Raw genomic sequence first — 20,427 nt, 5'->3', positions numbered from 1 at the left:
CCAAGCCACATTTTCTTATATGCTGTAGAAATAAACAGAAATCACAGCTGAGAGACTCCTGTCAGGTTTCCTGATGAGTTTTTCAAGCTCAAACCCATTTCCCTGGCCCAGCTTTCCTCCCAGAGCCTGCTCAGACACTGCTCCCATCACCTTCCCCAGGATTTCCACAGGGGAAACTCCTTTGGGGTTCCTTTAGCTCTTTTATCTCCACCAGCCTGGCTTTGAACGTTTCCTGAGGGTCACCCTCCTCTTCAGCTTTGGCCATGGTCACCTTTGAAACTTTTAAAACATTTAATGTTCCATTTCATGGGATCAAAAGCGTGATAACACCAAGCTCCTTGGGCTGGGAGCAGCTGGAGCCAGCCAAGGGTTCTGTCCTGCTGAACTCTCTTGGGTTGATCTGGGTGGCCAAAATTCAGGACTAAATAAATGGCTCAGACTCAAGGTTTTGAAATTCAGATGGTAAATACACACAGGACTGGCACTACAACCAGGTGGCAACGTGAGAGTGACAACACTGCAGATCTGATGGGAACTGAACAGTGGGGTTTCTTCATAGTCAATTAATTTGCTCACAGAAAATAGTATTAAAAAAAAAAAAAAACACAACAAAACAAAACAAAAAAAAAAAAAAAACAAAAACAAAAAAAACAACTGTTTTGTTTTTTGTCAGAAAATAGGAAGTGGAAAAGGAAGCAGTTCAATGGTCCAGCAGCTCCCTGAGCAGAACCAGCCCTTTCTGCCTGAGCTGATGTCCCACACTTGAACAGCCAAGCAATACCAAACATGAAAACTGAATAACTGAGTTATTCTAGATGCTAATGCTTCTTTATTTCTAATAAAAGCAATGTGGAATGTAAATTCCACTCAAATGACAAGTCGACCCCATGAATTAAAACTCCAGATGGTTTTATAAAACAATTAAATCAACAAGTATGTACTTTTTTGGGACCTTGGAAAGGATTTCAAAGTAAATACAAAACCCTGGTCCTATCAGTAACTATAAAAAATAAGCAATAACAGGGAAAGGTCTCAGCAAAGCAGGAAAAGCAGAAATGTGCAAACACAGAAAGCAGAAATGTGTGCGTGGCTCATTCACTTGTTTGCCAAAGTGTCGTTACTGCCGTACATTATTTACAGATAAAAAATAGCATATCCTTGCAGTCATGTGGTGTTGCTGGCTCCTGAACTTCCTGCTTATCTGACAGGTTAACCAGCAATTCTGGGCAGAAATAATTTGGCTACTTTGCTAGTCAGCTCTTGGCCCAGGAAAACTCCTTTATTCAAAGAAAGAAGCAGCCAGACGGAAAAACCAGCTCTCAAGGTTGGTGATTTTCTGCTTCCTTTTCAGATCCAAGAGTGCTAAAAGTGGGAGAGGTGGAAGTGCTGGTGTGATCAGACAGGCAGGTCATGGTGAATAAACAAAGCCCTGCTGTCCCCCCTACATTTCTGGGTTAATTTGACGCCACCTCCACAGCTCTGACATTTCAGTGGGTGCAGGATGAGAGCAGCACAGCTGGAGGGGCTCCCTGGTGTCCTTTAGTCCTGAACTCTGCACTGTCCCCTCCTTGGTCCCACGGGGACCAGAGCAGAGCAGCTGGAGGGTGTTGAGAGCTGCAGCCAGCCCCAGGAATCCGGGAAAACCATGGAATTGCACCCAGAGCCTGCAGCAGCTGCTGCACAGGACTGGCCCTGGGTTTGGGATTAAAGCAGGAAACTGGGGGGGGTTCCTCCCCTGTGGGAACCCTAAAAAGGACAATTAACTGATTGCTGATGGGGAAAATTATGTGGTGTTGGTCCTTTCTAAAATCAAAATAAATAATCCTAGAAATCTTTGGGTTGCAAGGGACCTTAAGGATCATCTCTGCCATGGGCAGGTGTGACACTCACCAGAGTAGCTTGTACAGGAAATACTCTGAAGAATGGAAAAGCACTTCAGTGGATTGCAATACTTCACAGTCATGTTTAAATACTGAGAAGTTTCACCTTAGACAATCACAGAAAGGACATGCAAACTCCTCTGTGTAATACTGGGGGGATGCTGAGAGGTTCTACAAAATCAACAGGTACAGGGAAATGCCAGGGGATGCTTTGCACCCAGCTCATGTGGGGTCACCCCTGTGCAAAGGGGATCAGTGTAGGAACAAGCAGAGCTGCAGGGGAGGAAGAGGCATCATCTAAATCTAGCGTGGTCAAAAAAAAAAAAAAAATCAGTCAACCTTAAAACTGCACAGGAATATTGGAGGGACAATTAGTATTGGGTGGTGCAAACCAATAAGATCATGAAACTGCATATATTCTTTTCTCTTTAAAGTGTTAGCAGGACATTGAGGTTCATTTGAAATATTTTATGAATTTATTAATCAATAATTTTATTATCATTATTTTATTAATTTAGTAATACATTTGGGGAAGATTAACCCCCAATATGCAAATGGCCCAAACTTATAAAAGCAAACCTGCAATGCAACCTTATAAATGCAAACCTGTGATCTGTTGCCCCTTTTGGGTGCAGCCCCTGGGGGGGCTTGGTCTGCCCTAAATGTACCGAAAGGCCCTTCAATAAATAGAACTGCTTTTTATTCCCTTCACTCAGCCTGGCTTCTGTTTTTAGTAGTAGTCCTGATAAAAGGCATTAAGACCCCAGAGCTTTTGCAGTTAAAAATTCCAATTATTAATGTAACCTGCCTGATAGCCCTGAGGAGTGGCTCTTTCATCTTCTCCAGTTTCCTCAGGACACACAAACTGTGCTCAGTTTTCCCCTTCTCCCTTCCCTTTTCTCTCCCAGCTGACCCCAAGGGCACCTGCAGCAGCCAGAGCTGGCACAATTAATTAAGTTAATCATTACCTGCTGCAGCTGTGGGGCCGATGCTGCAGGTAACTCAGCTGATTAACACCTGTGATCCTGCAGTGCTGCTTGGTTAAATCTTTGCTTTCTTCCTCCTGGGATGAATCCCATTTTATAGACTTGTGCTCGGGTTTTTGGATCCTGGAGAAGCCAGGCTGCTCCAGAGCTCCTCATCTTCTCAATCTCTGCATAAACACTTTTCCATAAGCAGCACTCTTGTTTCCCTGAGCAATAGCAGCAAATCATTGCAATTCTAAGAATTCTGAAAAATAAAGTTCCCAGGCTTTCCCAGCTGTAAAACCCTCAGAAAGGATTCTCTTCCCTTTTCTTCACTCGGGTTTCTCTGGCAGAAGTGTAGCTGTTACACAGCAATTTTCTTTCCATGTTTTTAAAGTGGCTGATTTTAATTTGGATGTATTTTATCCTGCAAATCCTTTCAGTCAATATGGAATTACATAAAGCAGCTTTTTGAAGAGAAATTGTATCTGGAGAAGTTTCCACTGTGTATGTGTGTATTTTACACAAACCTATTTATTTTTTTATGTCTTGGTGGCACTATCATTTTTGATGACCTGTGCTCTACCAGACTGACCTCAAAGACATAAAATGAAAAAAATGATGTAATAGTTTTGCTCCTTCCACATCAAGGGTGATGCTTTCAAATAAGGACAGGGTGGACAAAGTTTACTTGGATGAATGGGGAGAAAGCAATTTTTTTTCTTACCCCCAAAAAGCTGAAAATAGGTTAGAGTGGCTTAGAAATGTGTTCTCTTCATATAAGTGTAACATTAAGAAAGGGAAGATATTGTAAAATTTATACTAAAAAGAGATTTGTGTAGGTTTATCTGGAAAGGGCAGTAAAGTTTCCAATCATGAGTGACTGCTAAATGCTCTTCCATAAGGGATCATCAAAACTTCTATTCTTGAATAGAAGAATTCTATTCTTCTTCTATTCTATTCTTCTATTCTTCTATTCTTCTATTCTATTCTCAACTGCTATTCTTGAATAGAAGATGCATTCTTTGCATGTGCAACACAAAACCTGAAATGATTGACTTCAGCTCTCCATTATTCTCAAAAGGGTAAAAGTACTGTGTAAGCTGGAAAGCTCCCAAACACATTTTTAGAAAAATTAGGTGGTTTAGGTGTCCTCCACTAGGCAGCATTATTTATAATGCAAATGAAAATATTCCAGAGTCCCACATACCAATTTTGATTTTCTGAGATCATGGCTGCATCACCTGACAATGCAAATGAAATATTCAGCTTTGTTTTCTGCCAGTTCCTGCTGCCATGGTGCCTATGAAATAACACCTCCAAGAGAACTTTTTGGCTTGACGGACCGTTAATGAATTTATGTTCTGAATAGTGAGCATTAATCGTATTCAGGATTTTTATCTTGCTTTATGTGCCCGGGATGTCTGAGTCAGGTTTCTCTGACCACTGTGCCCATGGCAGCCTGTCACCTTCTGGGACATGGCACAGCTGAAATGGTCAAAAAGGAGCAGAACCTTGTGTAAAACTGCTTTTATGCTTTTCAGACCCTTGCTGCCCTGAAGACATTCCTGTCTGCTCCTTCAGAACGTTTTCCATATTTTCTGTCTCATGACTGAAACAATTCAAAATCAAGAGGATGTGCAATAACACCAAACATTTATTTGGGCTTCATATTGTTTGCCATGAAACACATTAACCTTTTTGGGGTGGTTTTGAAGAATAAGCAGACACTTTTACTGACTTGTTTAATTTTTTTAACAGCCAAGCATCCACCTCTGAATCCATTAGTATCTCTATTGGTAGACTCATAAATCTTTATCTGAATGAAAGTTCCTCCACTGTCTTTTCCAGTTGGCTCCATTTGCTGGCTTATTTTCATGCTGAACATCTGCACACATTCGTGGTATCACTTAAACCTTCAAGACAAAGTTTACTTTGGATTTAAAGAATCTTTTTGATGCCATTCATTCACACATAACAGCAACATTTTCCACAGCACCAGCATGGCTCCCAGTTTTTTAAAAATATATATCTACAAGGGAAAAATATGTTTTATCTACCTTGCGGAGCTTCAGACTGGCAGGATGCTTAAAAGAAAAAATGTCTTTGTTCTGATTTTTGAGAAATCACAAGTAATACAGATTCCCCCCTCGGGATATTTCTAGTGCAGTGGAACTACATGGAGATTGAGCTCCCTCCTGGTGTGCCCTGACTGTCTTGTGGGTGCTGTTACAATGTGGAGCACAGCAGCTCAGGAGCCTGAGCTAAAGCAAGCATGAGGATTTATTGCAGAAGAGAGGTGCAGAATATTTGCTGAGTAAGCCAGGACTTCTTGCATCCTTTAAATCCCAGGGATTTAAAGGGACAAAAAAAAAATCCATCCCAGCAGCAAATCTTGGGGCACTCCACATTAACCTCTCTGTATGTCAAGAATTAGATCTTTTTTTCTTCTCCTTTGTTTTCCCTATCTCACCAATGCATTTTAATCCATGGCAGAAAATTACCTTTTACCCTGCAGTTTTAAAATTTCCCTAATAGGCTTTGGGGATGGATTGGGTCAAAAGCCTTCTAAAACCTGCACTGGATGATCTCCTTCAGATTGCTTTTATTCCATGGACCTTCCTGATGGCACTCAACAGATCTGTGGGGCAAGATTTTGAACGAGTCCAAAGGGAAGGTGAGGATTTGCCCCTCTTTCCCCACTTTGTAGATATTATGGAGTTAAATATTCACATTTATCAGCCCATCTGAGACTCTGAACTTGGCATAGCAGCAGCTGCTTGTCAATAATTTAGACAGGAGGAAATCTGAGAACATTCAATGTATAATTACCCTCTTTGTGGAAGGACAGATTCACATCTCGTTGAAATAGATGGACAGGAGCAGGCTCTGAAGGGCTGCTGTGAATTTCAGTAGCTAAAAAATCTGGTTGTATCCTTTGGGAGACTATTTTAGGAGAGAAAACCACTGTGCAGCACATAATCTGCTACTGAAGTGGTGCTCTACAAGCCAGGACAGCCCCAGCTCCCACCTGGGAGCTGAATAACCTGAGTTGTGTTCCTTGTGTTCTAACAACTCCTGATCTGCTGTATTTCCACCGAGGTGCATGAAAGAAAAGGATTCTTCCTCCTTCTTCTTTTCAAGCTGAGCTAAAGGCTTTTTCCTTGGAGTGCTTTGAGGGGAGGTAGGAGATGGTGGGTGTTGCATTGGCTGAAGAGGAAAGCACACAACATGGAAAAGCTTCTCAGCACCAAGGAAAAAGTTCAAGGGTAGCTGGGGAAGACTCCTAAAAACCTTTGGGAATGGTAAGAGGAGAATAAACAATCAGATGCTTAGCGATGTAAATTCAACTAAATCATCTCCAAATGTGACTATCAGTTATTTGCTCTAAATTTAAAAATTTGGGGTCCTGGTTTGGGTTTGTGTGGTGGAATGGTCTCATCTGTCACGCCACAAACCCCTAAAACTGGTTTTATCCAATTACCTGCATTTCTGAGGGAAAGAATCAGGATCCAGCCTTGAATCTTTGCCAGGTTTGCTTTTTCCTTTATCACATGGGAGGCTGGCAGGTGGTGGGTTGAAAAGCAAACCACAAGGAAGTTTTCTGTGGCTCGTGGCAGTTTTCACTTGGATCTGGCACCAGATGTTCTGGACTCTGAATGTTTACAGAAAGCACTCAGATCAATTCAAGGAAGAATAACCTCTGGGTGGAAATAGGAGACAAAAACATCACCTCTTACTGAGATGCAGATTTTTGTTGGCTAGAAAGTTTTACTTGTGTAATTCTGAGCTTGGCCTGCTCTTCTACTTCTGCAAACTTCCCCAACATTTGGAGAGAGTCCAGAGGAAGCACCAGGATGATCAGAGGGATGGAGCAGCTTTGCTGGGAGGAAAGGCTGGAGAATTGGGGTTTTTCAGCCTGGAAAAGAGAAGGCTCTGGGGAGACTTTATGTGGCCCCTTCGGAAGGATGGCTGAAAATAAGGCTGGAGAGGGAATTTTTTTAAGGAAATGGAGTGACAGGAAAAGGGGGAAGGGCTTTAAAGCAAGAGAGGGGAGGTTTAGGTGGGATACTGGGAAGGAAATGTTCCCTGGGAGGGTGGGCAGGCCCTGGCACAGGGTGCCCAGAGCAGCTGTGACTGCCCCTGGATCCCTGGCAGTGCCCAAGGCCAGGCTGGACACCAGGGCTAGGAGCACCTGGGACAGTGGGAGGTGTCCCTGCCGTGGCAGGGGTGGCACTGGGTGATCTTTAAGGTCCCTTCCAACCCAAACCATCCTGGGATTTTATGATTTGTTGATTTACCTTTGTTCAGATTCTGCATGGCCATTCTTGAATATTCTGTATTTAATGAAAACTGTAATTGCTCCTCTTCAATTAACACATCTCTTTAGTCAGACAGAGTGGGAAAGTAACTCTGGGTCACTCCACTGCCTGAGGTGCTCAGTCCTGTAGGAACAAATCTGCTCAGTTTAGCTGTGGTGTACTTAGAAAACATGCAATGGGAAGCCTGAAAAATTGATTTTGTTTGGAAGTTTGCAAGAAAAATAAATAAGTTGGGTATAAACTATAAAAAAACCTGCCAGTTTTTGGGTGAGCTGTGCAGTGTTTACATCCTAAGGTTATGCTGATGGCTGATTTATTTTTAATTATTTTGTTTTTACTGTTTTATTCTCATTATTTTAATACTTTTGATTTTACTGTTTATTTTTATTCTTCCTACCCAAATTTCAAGGCCAGCAAACACTTCTGGTGGCTTTCAAAGTGAGCCAAAATCCGGGGAAAAATACTGAGCTATATAATCACAAGTGAAAATGAGTCTGAGGGAAGTGGTTTTCCAGGATTTCAGGGTCTTCCCAGACAAACTGCAGCCAGGAGCTGAGCACAGCTCTGTGGTGATGTGCATTGCTTAAGGGCAACAGCACAACCTGGTGGTTTCTGGTTATTCCAATGCATCAGGATCTGCACAGGAATTTCCCTTTCCCAGAACCCAGCTCGTTGCCTGCACAGAACTGAAGCCTGTTTTCATTAATTCATTCGTAAGGTTCCATTTTACCCGAGCTTTTCAGAATAAATAGAAACCAGCAGACTGCAAGGGCATATGCACAAAAAGATGAAGTAACAGGTCCTTCCCAACATCCCTGATTCTGAAGGTGCTGGATATGTCTGAATTTTGCTTTCAAGATAATAACTAGAGGGATATAACTGAGAAAAAAAAAAATCTTGCAATATGTACTACGCAAAATTTGGGGAAAAAAAAAAGGACAAAAGGAAAGTGTGAGCAGAAAAAATTTGAAGTTTACCTTGCTTTTTCTATTATGACAAAGCCAAGCAAGGTATATAATGCATTTACATAGACTGAATATTCAGACACCAATAATAATATTTATTCTCTTTCTTGTGTGTCTTCAGAGTAAGTGGCGTTGGTCAGAGTGTAACTTCTGAGGTGGCAGTGAAATGAAGCGGGTGGCAAATTGCTCAGAAAGAATTTTCAAATAAAATTAATTACATTTTCTGTTTTGCTTGGTTGTGAAGCACAGGCTGTGTTATTGCCAGTAATGCAGATGTGGGTGCTGAACAAAATCTCTTGCAAACTAAATGTTCAGTTCATTTTGTGATCATGTAGGATGGGACAAAAGCCACTGACTGTGACTAGAGAGGGGTTTCCAGTCCAGTGCTGGCTCTGCTCCTGACACTGAGCAAGGCTTTTTCACGGAATAATAGAGTTATAGAATGGTTTGGGTTTGAAGGCACCTTTAATTTCATCCAGTTCCACCCCTGACATGAGCAGGGACACCTTCCACCACCCTGGGTTGCTCCAAACCTCATCCAGCCTGGCCTTGGACACTTCCAGAGACGGGGAGTCCCTGAGTTAAGCTCAGTCCTACTTAACTTGATACAAAGAACCTTTAATTTCAGCTTTGTGGCTTTGGAGCTGAGAGCAAAGGGAGTTTCAAAGACACTGGAGGACTGAAGTGCTTTGGGGCAAAAGGCTCATTGTTTTTATGCAGTGAATATTCCTATAGGATTGTCTCCACACGGGAATGCTGAGATGTCTCATTGCTTCCTCTTTGTCCTTTAGCCCAGTCCATGGCTGAGGAATGACTCACAATCACTCTCAAGAAAGCGATGGAGTCCACTGGAGGTATGTGTGATTCATGCATTTAAACTGAATATTAAGCTTTCTCTTTTCTCTTACATTATTGTGACCCAATGTATATGAATTCTGCTGAAATTCATGAAAATACTTATTTTTCTGATTTGGTTTATTACAGAAGAAACACAATGTTACATAAAAAGGACAAAATACTCTGAACAGCAGTGAGGATATTTCTGAAAAATTGTATAAAGAGCTTTGGAAAAGTGTAGAATGGTGGGGAGGGAGGGAGGGAGGGAGGGAGGGAGGGAAGGAAGGAAGGAAGGAAGGAAGGAAGGAAGGAAGGAAGGAAGGAAGGAAGGAAGGAAGGAAGGAAGGAAGGAAGGAAGGAAGGAAGGAAGGAAGGAAGGAAGGAAGGAAGGAAGGAAGGAAGGAAGGAAGGAAGGAAGGAAGGAAGGAAGGAAGGAAGGAAGGAAGGAAGGAAGGAAGGAAGGAAGGAAGGAAGGAAGGAAGGAAGGAAGGAAGGAAGGAAGGAAGGAAGGAAGGAAGGAAGGAAGGAAGGAAGGAAGGAAGGAAGGAAGGAAGGAAGAAAGAAAAAAATATTTTCTTCTTTTCCTTGAGTTCCTACTGCTGTTCACATGTTCATAACCTTCCCCTGTATCCCACTGAGGCACAGGGAGATAATGCAGTTCTTGAATCTCTCTGGAGCAGCCATGGGAAGGATGCTGAGCTGTGCCTCAGCTAACCATAACCATGGACAGACACCAAATCCCTGAGATAGAAGCTGCCCCAGCTTCCCACACATCCGGCTTCATACTGGGGAAACCAGAGTATTTTTCAGATGTCTAAAAACTCTTGGCAAGTACAGGGATGTCAGGTCTCCCTGCCTGATGTGCTTTGATCACTCTGTAATTATTTCCCATCAGTTCAGACACTGATTTGTGCTTTGCTCACAGGCAGCAGACAGTGTTGATGCCTGGATGGAGAAGCTCAGATCAGCTGGGTAGAGCTGACATCTCCTCCTGCTGTAGGTGCTGGGTGATGCCTGGGGCCGCACTGACAGGGTTAATTCTCTGCTGTCCTTACCTGCTGTTTGACAAAGTTATTCCATATTTTTATGTTAGCACAAAGGATTGTCAGGAATAATTTAATGTACTACCAGGGACATCTTCCTATCATGGAAGGTTGGAAAAACCCTTTAAGATGCTCGAGTCCAACCATTCCTGTTGCCACTATGTCACAGTAGAAGCTGGCTTGTACTGAGCATTAATCCAGTTATAAATAAGAAACCCGGCCCAGTTCCATAAACCAACCCCTGGAATGACTGACAGGGACTTCACCAAAGAACATCCTTCCTAAGGTGCAAGCATTTCACTGGTCCAGGGCCTGGGGGCTGTAAAGATCAAACTAATGAGCTGTCTAGGCCCAGGAAGTTTGAATTGCCTATAAAAGTAAGCTCTGAACAATAAAAAACTCTGTTTGCTGGTGACCAGCGGAGGTTTGTTGGGTGTCTACCACTGCAGCAACGCATGGTGACCCCAATGTGATGAAAAACAGTCCAAGAATTGTCCTGTGAGCAGAGCAGAGGGAGACACAGGGCAGTGCCTGCAGAGCCTGTCCCCACAGCAAAAAGCTGGAAAAAAACAGAGGTGAGGACAGCCCACCTTGCAGCAAAGGCTGCAAAAATTATAGCCAAAGAGCTGTGTGAAACCAAAAAACTTGAGAAGCTGAAAATAGAAGAAAAACCCCACAGAAGATATACTTTGTACATCTAGATTTTGTCTCTGTGCAAGACCACCCAGTACTAAAGGTATGGAAACTTCTTGAGGAATTGCAAGTAGATTATGATGAAAAAGCATTATTAGCATTAATAACATGGGCTAAAAACTACGGATTGGACACAACTAAAGAAACTGCCTTTGACTTTAACACCTGGGAACAAACTGGCCAATTTATAATTCAAGCAGCCTCCAGAGGTGACAAAAATGTGATAAAGTTATAAAGCCATGGAAACTTATCTAAGATTGAATAAGACTGTTAAATATCAAGGCATATGGCGAGGACTGGGCACCGGAGGAGTTACCGGGGGGGATGGGCGCCTTTCTAAACCCACGGAACATGCGGCTGGATTAAATGGCCAACGTGTGCATCCATGCCATTCCGTGTGGCCAAGCCACCCTAAATGCACCCCCATGCTGGTGCCATTCCCTAGCAAGCTGGTTTCCACAATCCCCCTGCACAGCACAGCCTCGGAGTGCAACGAAACAGAGGGGAGCAGCTTAGTCCCAGTGGCAGGTGGAGCCATGATTGGCAGCAGGGATACGCCCACTCTGGGATGGTGTGTGGCACCGGGGCATCCAGTGCTGGCGCCCCGCAGTTGTTGTATGGCCCCGCAGTTGTTGTGTGGCACTGGAGCGCCTGTGCTGGCACCCCGCAATTGTTGTGTGGCACTGGAGCGCCCGTGCCTGCACTGCGGGGCTGCTACAGGAGTTCAGGCCACGCCACCATTTCAGCTGGGCAGCCCTTGGCTCAGCTTCATGCTCCTCCTGAGACTGGCTGCTCTTCCCGCTGCTGCCAGGGCTGCCCACACCTCCCATCACCATAGGAACGCCAAAACTGCCTCCTCCTGAAGCCGAGTGGCCCGGACCCAAAGATACACCCCCAACTCCGTGGAGCTTGGACACGCCTCCGTCAGAGCATGGACCTACACCCCCAATCCAGCCTACCTGAGGGCAGGGCCCTGTCCCCAAACCAACCCCTGTGGACCACAGCCACACCTCCAGTGGGTGTGACCCTGTCCTCAAACCAACCCCTGTGGAACACAGCCACACCTCCAGTGGGTGTGGCCCTGTCCCCAAACCAACCCCTGTGGAACACAGCCACACCTCCAGTGGGTGTGACCCTGTCCCCAAACCAACCCCTGTGGACCACAGCCACACCTCCAGTGGGTGTGACCCTGTCCTCAAACCAACCCCTGTGGACCACAGCCACACCTCCAGTGGGTGTGGCCCTGTCCCCAAACCAACCCCCAAGGACCACAGCCACACCTCCAGTGGGTGTGGCCCTGTCCCCAAACCAACCCCCGTGGAACACAGCCACGCCTCCAGTGGGTCTGGCCCTGTCGCCAAACCAACCCCCATGGAACACAGCCACGCCTCCAGTGGGTGTGGCCCTGTCCCCAAACCAACCCCCGTGGACCACAGCCACACCTCCAGTGGGTGTGGCCCTGTCCCCAAACCAACCCCTGTGGAACACAGCCACGCCTCCAGTGGGTGTGGCCCTGTCCCCAAACCAACCCCCGTGGACCACAGCCACACCTCCAGTGGGTGTGGCCCTGTCCCCAAACCAACCCCTGTGGAACACAGCCACGCCTCCAGTGGGTGTGGCCCTGTCCCCAAACCAACCCCCATGGAACACAGCCACACCTCCAGTGGGTGTGGCCCTGTCCCCAAACCAACCCCCGTGGAACACAGCCACGCCTCCAGTGGGTGTGGCCCTTTCCCCAAACCAACCCCTGTGGAACACAGCCACGCCTCCAGTGGGTGTGGCCCTGTCCCCAAACCAACCCCTGTGGAACACAGCCACGCCTCCAGTGGGTGTGGCCCTGTCCCCAAACCAACCCCTGTGGAACACAGCCACGCCTCCAGTGGGTGTGGCCCTGTCCCCAAACCAACCCCCGTGGACCACAGCCACGCCTCCAGTGGGTGTGGCCCTGTCCCCAAACCAACCCCTGTGGAACACAGCCACGCCTCCAGTGGGTGTGGCCCTGTCCCCAAACCAACCCCCGTGGAACACAGCCACGCCTCCAGTCAGCATGGCCCCGCCCCCAGCCCACCTCCATTGGTGGGTCTAGGAATTACATCATCAAGAGCTGCAGATGTCAAACCCGTAAGCAGAGCCACTCCAACCGCCTTGGCCCATCCTGGCACTGCCACAGCCCCTCAGAGCCTTGCAACATCTCCAGACATCAAGGGTAAGTTTGCCAGAGCGTGGCGAAAGCCCCTGCAGGGGGTAAAGAGCATGCAGGAGTGTTATATTATAGGAATATTAGTAAACAATCCTGCCCAAAAAAAAAAGGTTTTGGCCACGTAGAACAGCTACCTCCCGGCAGCAGGAGCAGGCCACACTCTCACCAAGCTCTGCGGGAAGCCAGCGGTTCCCCATGTATGGGCAGTGAAGAGGTAAACAAAAAAAAAATCTAACAGCTCCAGCCAAAGCAGTGCCAACAAAAGCAGCACCAGGTTCTTACCCCTCCAACCTCAACAAAGCTTCACAGACACCCGTCCCTCTACTGCTTCAACTACACAAAGGTTCTCATAGTCCACAGACTCTAATAAACTAGTAACAAGTGCTAAGGGTAAAACTATAGAAAGGGTGTCACACAAGGGTTACAAATATACGCAGCTGTTTACTAAATATGCCCTAGAATTCATCGTACAATATTCATTATTGTTGTTTATGTTTACTAAAATCAAATTGAACAAGTCTCTGATAGCTGATTCTATTACAGGTACTAAGAAAGTATTACGTTTCTGTCTCAAGTATGGGCTACTGTGTATTAAAAATACCCTAGAATGTATGTTACTAAGTTTATTCATGATACTGCTATCATTACTCCATGCAATGCTACTAGATCAACCTAGAAAATTTACTTATTCTAACATTCTAGATCCGTTAAGGCATACAAATACACATTAATTTAGTAATGTCACAAGCAAATTCCAGTTGCAAAGTTTTTCACCTGAGAATCTGCCACCTGTCATCACTTTAAAAACTAAAGTCACCTATTCAAGTCAATGACAAATTCCTAACTAATAAGAAAAGGAAGAAAAGTATATTACTTGCACTGTTACCAAAATAACTGAAAAATTAAAATGCCTGTATTTCTTTAATTATTCATAAGTTGTTCATGTTATTTTTTTTTTTTGTTCCCAAATGCCACACCCACCCATTTTTGGAACATTTTAAGGGATGGTTCCATTGCCTTTCACCCTTTCAGTGAGGAAATCTTTCCTGTTACCCAGTCAAACCTCCCCTGGGCCACTGGAGGCTGTCCCCTCTGGTCTTGCCACTTGTCACCTGAAAAACAAGACCCAGCTGTGTGTGATCCCCTTTCAGGCACTTATAGAGAGCAAAATGTTGACAAATGAGTCTCAAACACCCACTTGGAAAACAATCCCAGTTTTCCTGCTGGCATAAAGGAAAATTCTCCTTTTTCAATGCTAAATTGAGGGATAATAGAGAGGGTCTGCACTGTGTCTGCCCCCAAAGTGAAAGCTGCTTTCAGTACACACAGATGGTGAATCATCCTTTACCCAGAGGAGGACAAATTCTGTCGTACAAATTCACTGTGTTCCCATATTTGTCCACCAAATTGTGTTCTCACTGCTGTAAATTTTGTATTAAATTATTTAGGTCAGCTTAAATTTGGAAAGCAACAAAACGAGCACGATTTTTTGCCTCATTTACATGTCTGTGGTTGCTGTAACACGGTTTGCTTCCTAAATTAAAGTGATGCAAGCAGTCTGCCAAGGAAATGAACGGCAATATTTTTTGGTTATATTTTTGAAAAGCTGGTTGTAACTCTCAGACATTAACCCAAAAATAGGTGGACACGTGGAGAATAAAAATTCAGATTTCTTCCAGCATGCACTGGATCTGTGGATGCTCTAGTTTGAAATTTCATAATTTTCATGTGAATGAAGAGCATTTTGAGTCTTTGCTTAATGATTTAAGCACATCAATATCTGTGACCCTGTGATTAAGGCCTGCCTAATGGCAGGTATTGTCAGGATCCAGGGGATCACATTAAAAGCCATTAATAGCTCCATGCTGTGCTGTGAGATGATGCAATCCAGCAGCTGCCCCGTGGAGAGACACTCCAGGCATCGTGTCAAAGGGACACAATGCTAATAACTGGGTTAGGATGGGTTTATTTCATCCTGATGGTGCCAGAGCCCTTCCTGTGCCTTTGGACAGACTCCTCCTCAAGGCCTGCCCTCATCCCACCTCTTGTTTATACTGCTACTGAGATTCCAGCTCCTGCCAAAAACTCCAGACCCCATTTCTGGCTGGCTATGTCCCAGGCAATCTCCTCTCAGTTCCTCAGTGCTTCCCATAAACATTTCCACACAACTCTGCCAGCTCCTACTGCCTGACACTCCTGTGGGCATACCCTGTGTGGGCTGACAAAAGTTGCTTTGTGAGTTTCCCTGGGTGGGTCCCACCTTTCTGCTCCCACCAGACACTCCTTGTCATAATTGGAAAGGTCTTTTTCCACTGAGGTGGCTCGTAGCTGATCATCCTTGCATGAATCCAGCCGTGGAGTGACCCAGCACAGCTTTCCGAGCAAAATGTTCTGGTGGTGTTAGCACTGCAGACCTTCTGCTTTCTTTTTATTTATTTATTTATATTTTTTTTAATTTGTATTTTTTTTTCTCCCACTCTGGAGAACCTCTGTGCTGATCCCAAAGACTGAATCCCCATTTCTTGTGCACCAGATGCTCAGCACAAACTAAATTCCCCCTGCCCAGGCACCCATCATGGTAACACCTGTCTCAGCATTAGCTGAAAATCATTTGCATGGTGACACTCTGAGATCACCTAAGCCCAGAGGGACAATGATTTGGGAAGCATGGAAAGAGCTGGATCCATTCACTTACATTCCCTTTGGTCAGACATCTTGTTTCCTCTCTGTTCTGGTTTAATTATCCCAGCAACATTTGATAAATTTTACTCCTTGCCCATCTTCTCTGGAATAACTTCCAGGTTTCTCTATAAAACACTCAGATTCAGGCCCTTTCCTATCTCATGCACCAATACTTAATTTTTGTACAGATTTTTATTGATTGCTTTTCTTGGTGTTGTTTTGCTGTTTTACGGCTGCTGTTAACATTTACTAGAGGAATTAATTTACACTCTGCATGGAAAGACATCACTGCAGATATTTTGGCAACATTAATTGTGATTAAAATTTGGGGAGGGGGGTGTGTAATAAAAGGAGGAGGAGGAGGAGAGGAAAGGCAGCATAGGAAGGTAAGCAAATTGCTTTTCCCTTTTCAGTGGTTAAATCCTAACCACTGGTAAATGGCCTTTCAGTGGGGAGGGCAGCTCATTTGTGATACAGGTACAAATGGGCTCAATCAGAGAAACAACCCCACAGGCACTTCCAATTCTTTGTGTGACATTCAAAACCTCTGATGTTTTCAGCAGCTGATGATGGTATTTGCCCTTTTTTTTAAATTTCCTTTTGTGTGAACACGAAAATTAAAATCACTTGAATTCTTTCACTGAGCGAGTCCTCACCATCGTGCTTTATTCCTCCAGGGGCTCTGGGAAATAGTATGAGGGTCTTTGCCAGCTTTAATGAAGCTGTGATTTTGTTTTATGGAAGCTGAGGGAAGGCAATCCATGTGAAACTCAGCAGCACCCACCCGCCCACCTGTGGGCTTTCTCCAGCGTGAGCAAGTTGTTGCTTTGGCAAAAATTAAGGCACAGGGGTTTGTGCCATGAGGTTCCATCTGTGCTTTCCAAATCCATTTCCAAAAAGAACCCTCACTGCATCTTTCACTGGGGTTGATTATTGTGCACACAAGATTCACAGCCCTGCTGGTGGCTCCAATAAGAAGCACTGGCAGTTCCTGGGTGGGCTGATCCAAAGTGGTTTTCCTTCCCCAGGGGATGGCTGCCAGCTAAGGAGCCCAGGAATATTCTAAATAACATCTTTTAGCCTGTAGTGACTTCTAGAAAATGCAGCCTCTGAATCCCAAGGGCTGACTTCTGTTTACTGTGGGGAATGGATGGAAATGATGCTTTTAGTCAAGATGATCATCAAAAGGTCCTTACTTTTGGTGATATATTGAGAGAAAAACTAGAAAACTGCAGCTATAACAGTGGGGTATTTAAAACAAACCAAAAAGGATGGTGATGTCCATAAGTTCTGGGTGTCTGAATGCAATCCAGTCTTTTCTTATGATCTTAGGCACATTTTTCAATTTCCCAGACTCCTTGGTCTGACAACTTAAACAGAAAGTCTTTCAGACCCTGGACTCTTTTCATGCATTTTGTACGGAACCTGCCTCCAGGCAAAAGGAAGAGAATGAGCAGAGAATCAGAACATTCCTGCAGCCACTAAAACTCCCCTCCCCAGCCGAGGTCCGCGAGCTCTGCCAGGTTCTCCAGCACTGCACTGAAGCTTTCCTTTCCTGTTTTGACCTCTTGCAGCTCCTACTAAGGGAAAGTACACTGCAGGATCATTTTTGGAGTTGAAATGCTCTGACATGATAGAGGGCAAGGGACTGGAAAAGTTGGTGTTTTAGGTTAGTACGGTTTCCATTGTGCAAATAAAAGTGGGAGGAAGGAAAGAGAAGTTTATGGGGTGCATGAACCATCAGGGATCTGCCTAGGGCAGGATGATCATGAGCAGAATGTACTGTTATTAAAGATAATTCTGACTCCTCTATAATAAAATATTTCCTAATAGTTCTACATGGACAGGCTTTGGAATCAATGTGGCCTCAATATTTTCATCTGTACCTTCAAAATCCATACTGAGCATCGTATTTTGAACATCATCTTACCTTTCACTTAGTGTTATGTACTTAATGTATAAACATACAGCAACACCTGAGGGAGTCTCCTGTTTTTTAGCAGGAAGCCACCTGTTCTGCCAGGGCTGTTTTTCCAAGCAGATGGTCCTGTGATGGATTATCTGCTCCTCGCCCATCACGGCGTCTTCCTGAGCAATTTGCACAGATGTTTATAATGAGGTTTTCCTGCTTACACAACACTTGCACATCCACAGGACAAAGTAGCCTTCTGCTGAAAAGCCACCCAGCCTGAGAAGTTTGTTTCTGTGCTGGGGAAGAGCTTTGCCAGGCCCGTTTCCCAATGGGATCTGGGCATGACCCTTTGGAGGTGATCAGCATGTGGTGCCCCACTGGTAACAAAATAAGCACAGCCTCTTCCAGGCTCATCTGTTACACCCAAAGTTATATTTCTTTCATGAAACAAAAAAGCCAAAAATATCAAATCTGCTAGGAATTATAGAAAACAAAGGGAAAATGGCTCTGGAATATTTTTTGTAATTATGAGGAAAAATAAAGCGTGTGCTGATATTGACCAACATATCACAGAGTCATTTAGGTTGGAAAAGCCCTGTAAGATCAAGTTCAACCACAAACCCAGCATTGCTAAAGCCCACCACTAAACTATCCCCAAGTGCCACATCCGCACATCTTTTAAATCCTTCCGTCCCCTCTGTTTTCCACCTGCTGGAGCACAGTTTTGGGAAGGTGCAGCCTGGCTGCATGGGGGCTGCAGTGACCTTTCATACCTCCTCTCCACAAACTTCAGACCTACTGCAGGGCACCAGTGGACCTGAGGCTTTATCTCGTGACAAACACCCAATTATCCCCACTAAAATCCATGGTTGTGACATATTCAGGAGCCATGACCCTTTTATGGGATTGCAGACTGGGACACGCTGAATTTGTTCCCTCTGTAACTTCCCACCCACAGGTCCCAGCAGGTCCTAGTGTCAGGATCAATTTTTTCATTCCTATTTTCATTGTGCTGGATGAAATTGGAATCTGAAAACTGTAGTGGCTTAGGCTGAACCTTTGAACATCCTTATGGCATTTCCATCTGAGATGTCATCTCTCTTGTGGGTGCAGAAACTCAAAGGCAGAGGATCATGTTAGACAAAGCTAAAATAGTGAGAATTGGGAGGACTGGGAAGAATTCCCACTTCTCAGATACAAATTCTACTTAAGAGATTCAAATGAGCTCATTGATCCACCAAACTTCTTAGTTATTCGCAGAGCTTTGGTATGGGAGGGCATAAAATGGAGAATTTCAAGCTGCTGTTGTTAGGTGATCATGGGAATTCAAATATCTTTATTTTAAACAATTAGAGCTGTACTATCTATAGGAAAGAACCAGGAAACAGAAAGGGAAAAAAGTCATACAAACAAAACCTAAATTACAATTTAATTAATTTTTTTCTTACAAGCTAAACACCAGGCTGCAATAATGGCATGCAAGTCATGTTGAGCACACATTAATAATTTTTTATTTTCTTCATTGAACCTGATCACTAAAAGGCAAAGTATAGAATTACATAATACCACAAGGAACTAAGAATATGCTAACATTGAAAACAACAACAACAACAACAACAACAACAATAATAATAATATAATGTCTTTATCTTTTCACTGGCTGTATTTTCTCAGTGGCTCTGATTTCTCCAAGATATTTATACAAGTACAGACCATAATTGTACTAATAAAGAGGAAATTATACTGATCTATAATTAGAGTAATAAGGAGAAAGGTACAGCAGATCATAATTGAATCAATAAGGGGAAAATATAATCATGTTTAATGGCTTACATGAGTGTTAGTGTCTTATGTATGCTTAATAAATTGGTACCCATTTTCATGATGTGTATCTGAAACACCTTTCCTGATATTATCAAATTACCCTTCAGATCTATTGTTGGGCACTTCTGCTGGCCCTGGAACCCCTCTGGGGTGAGGCTTTTTGGAATAAGCAGAATAATAGCACAATTTCAGATGGGTTTGACCATCAGCTACAATCATCTGTAGCAACACTTCATCCCTGTCCAGCTTTATTTAGTGTGTCCCTGGTTTAAATCCATGGCTATACACGTGGACATGGTTATACAAGGTGAGATTTGGGAAAAGAAACACAGAAATGGTTGAGAGGTGTAACCCTTCGGGGTCACTGTGTTTGGGCATGAAAAGATGCTCTGCAAGCAGGATAAGCTCGAAGGACAAGGCAATGATTTATTTCCTAATATTCACAGTAGAATAACGTGGCTGCGAGCCCCAGAGCTGAGCATCAGTAATTCCTTACTGCTGCTGCTGAGCTCCCACCTTCTGTGGGCTTTTTTTTAACCTGAAAATTTCACAGCTCGCAGCTTTGATGTGTTTCCCTGCGAGTCCTTGAGCTGCTAACTGTCCCCTTCTCAGCAATCTTCCCCCTGTCTGCAGTTTGACCTTTTGGAGCCTGTAGAGCTCGAGTTTACTTGTTTCCCTCACAGCTTTTTCTCACGACGGGGTGATTTGCTCAGAGGTTCGAGCCAAGGTCACACAGATGCTCGGTGTGGAAATCCAGCCAGGGATCAGAGAGAGAGCTGAGCCCTCCCAGGGGAGTTTACCAAGGCCGAGGTTTAAAGCAGTCTCCCCACATCTTCACAGAAATTACATCAAATATAGTTTGGATATAATTGTCTTATTGATTTCCCTCTCAGACATTAAAAAAATAAGGATGTTTCCTACTTTTACATATTGTGGGCATGTAAATATTTCCTCAGACATGCCCACTCTAGGTGCGTGACATCCTTTACTTCGAGGTGACACTTTCAAGGATTTTCAGCCCAGTTATCCTGGCAGGAGCCCAGGTGCTGTTTTTGAGCTGTGGATGGCTTAGGAGGGCAGAGCCAAATCTGGTGAATGGGATCT

At 44.3% G+C, this 20,427-nt stretch overlaps 1 protein-coding gene across 4 annotated transcripts in view; it reads left to right on the top strand.

Annotated features, from left to right (window-relative positions):
- Window positions 1-1,170: 1,170 nt before the first annotated feature.
- The window catches only part of BCHE (butyrylcholinesterase), a 50,416-nt gene continuing 31,159 nt past the window's right edge, over window positions 1,171-20,427 (top strand). Inside the window, exons 1-2 of one of the 4 annotated variants that reach the window (XM_068200214.1) lie at window positions 1,173-1,324; window positions 8,924-8,986. In XM_068200214.1, the coding sequence (XP_068056315.1) occupies window positions 8,971-8,986 (16 nt within the window). In that variant the 5' untranslated portion in view covers window positions 1,173-1,324; window positions 8,924-8,970. Of the gene's footprint in view, window positions 1,325-8,923; window positions 8,987-11,103; window positions 11,234-20,195; window positions 20,415-20,427 lie in introns of those variants that run through there. The other 3 variants (XM_068200218.1, XM_068200213.1, XM_068200219.1) reach the window with 3 other exon arrangements.

Source organism: Anomalospiza imberbis, chromosome 10 (genome assembly GCF_031753505.1).
Source record: "Anomalospiza imberbis isolate Cuckoo-Finch-1a 21T00152 chromosome 10, ASM3175350v1, whole genome shotgun sequence".
Lineage (NCBI taxonomy): Eukaryota > Metazoa > Chordata > Aves > Passeriformes > Viduidae > Anomalospiza > Anomalospiza imberbis.
This window is presented reverse-complemented; position numbering and strand designations above follow the sequence as displayed.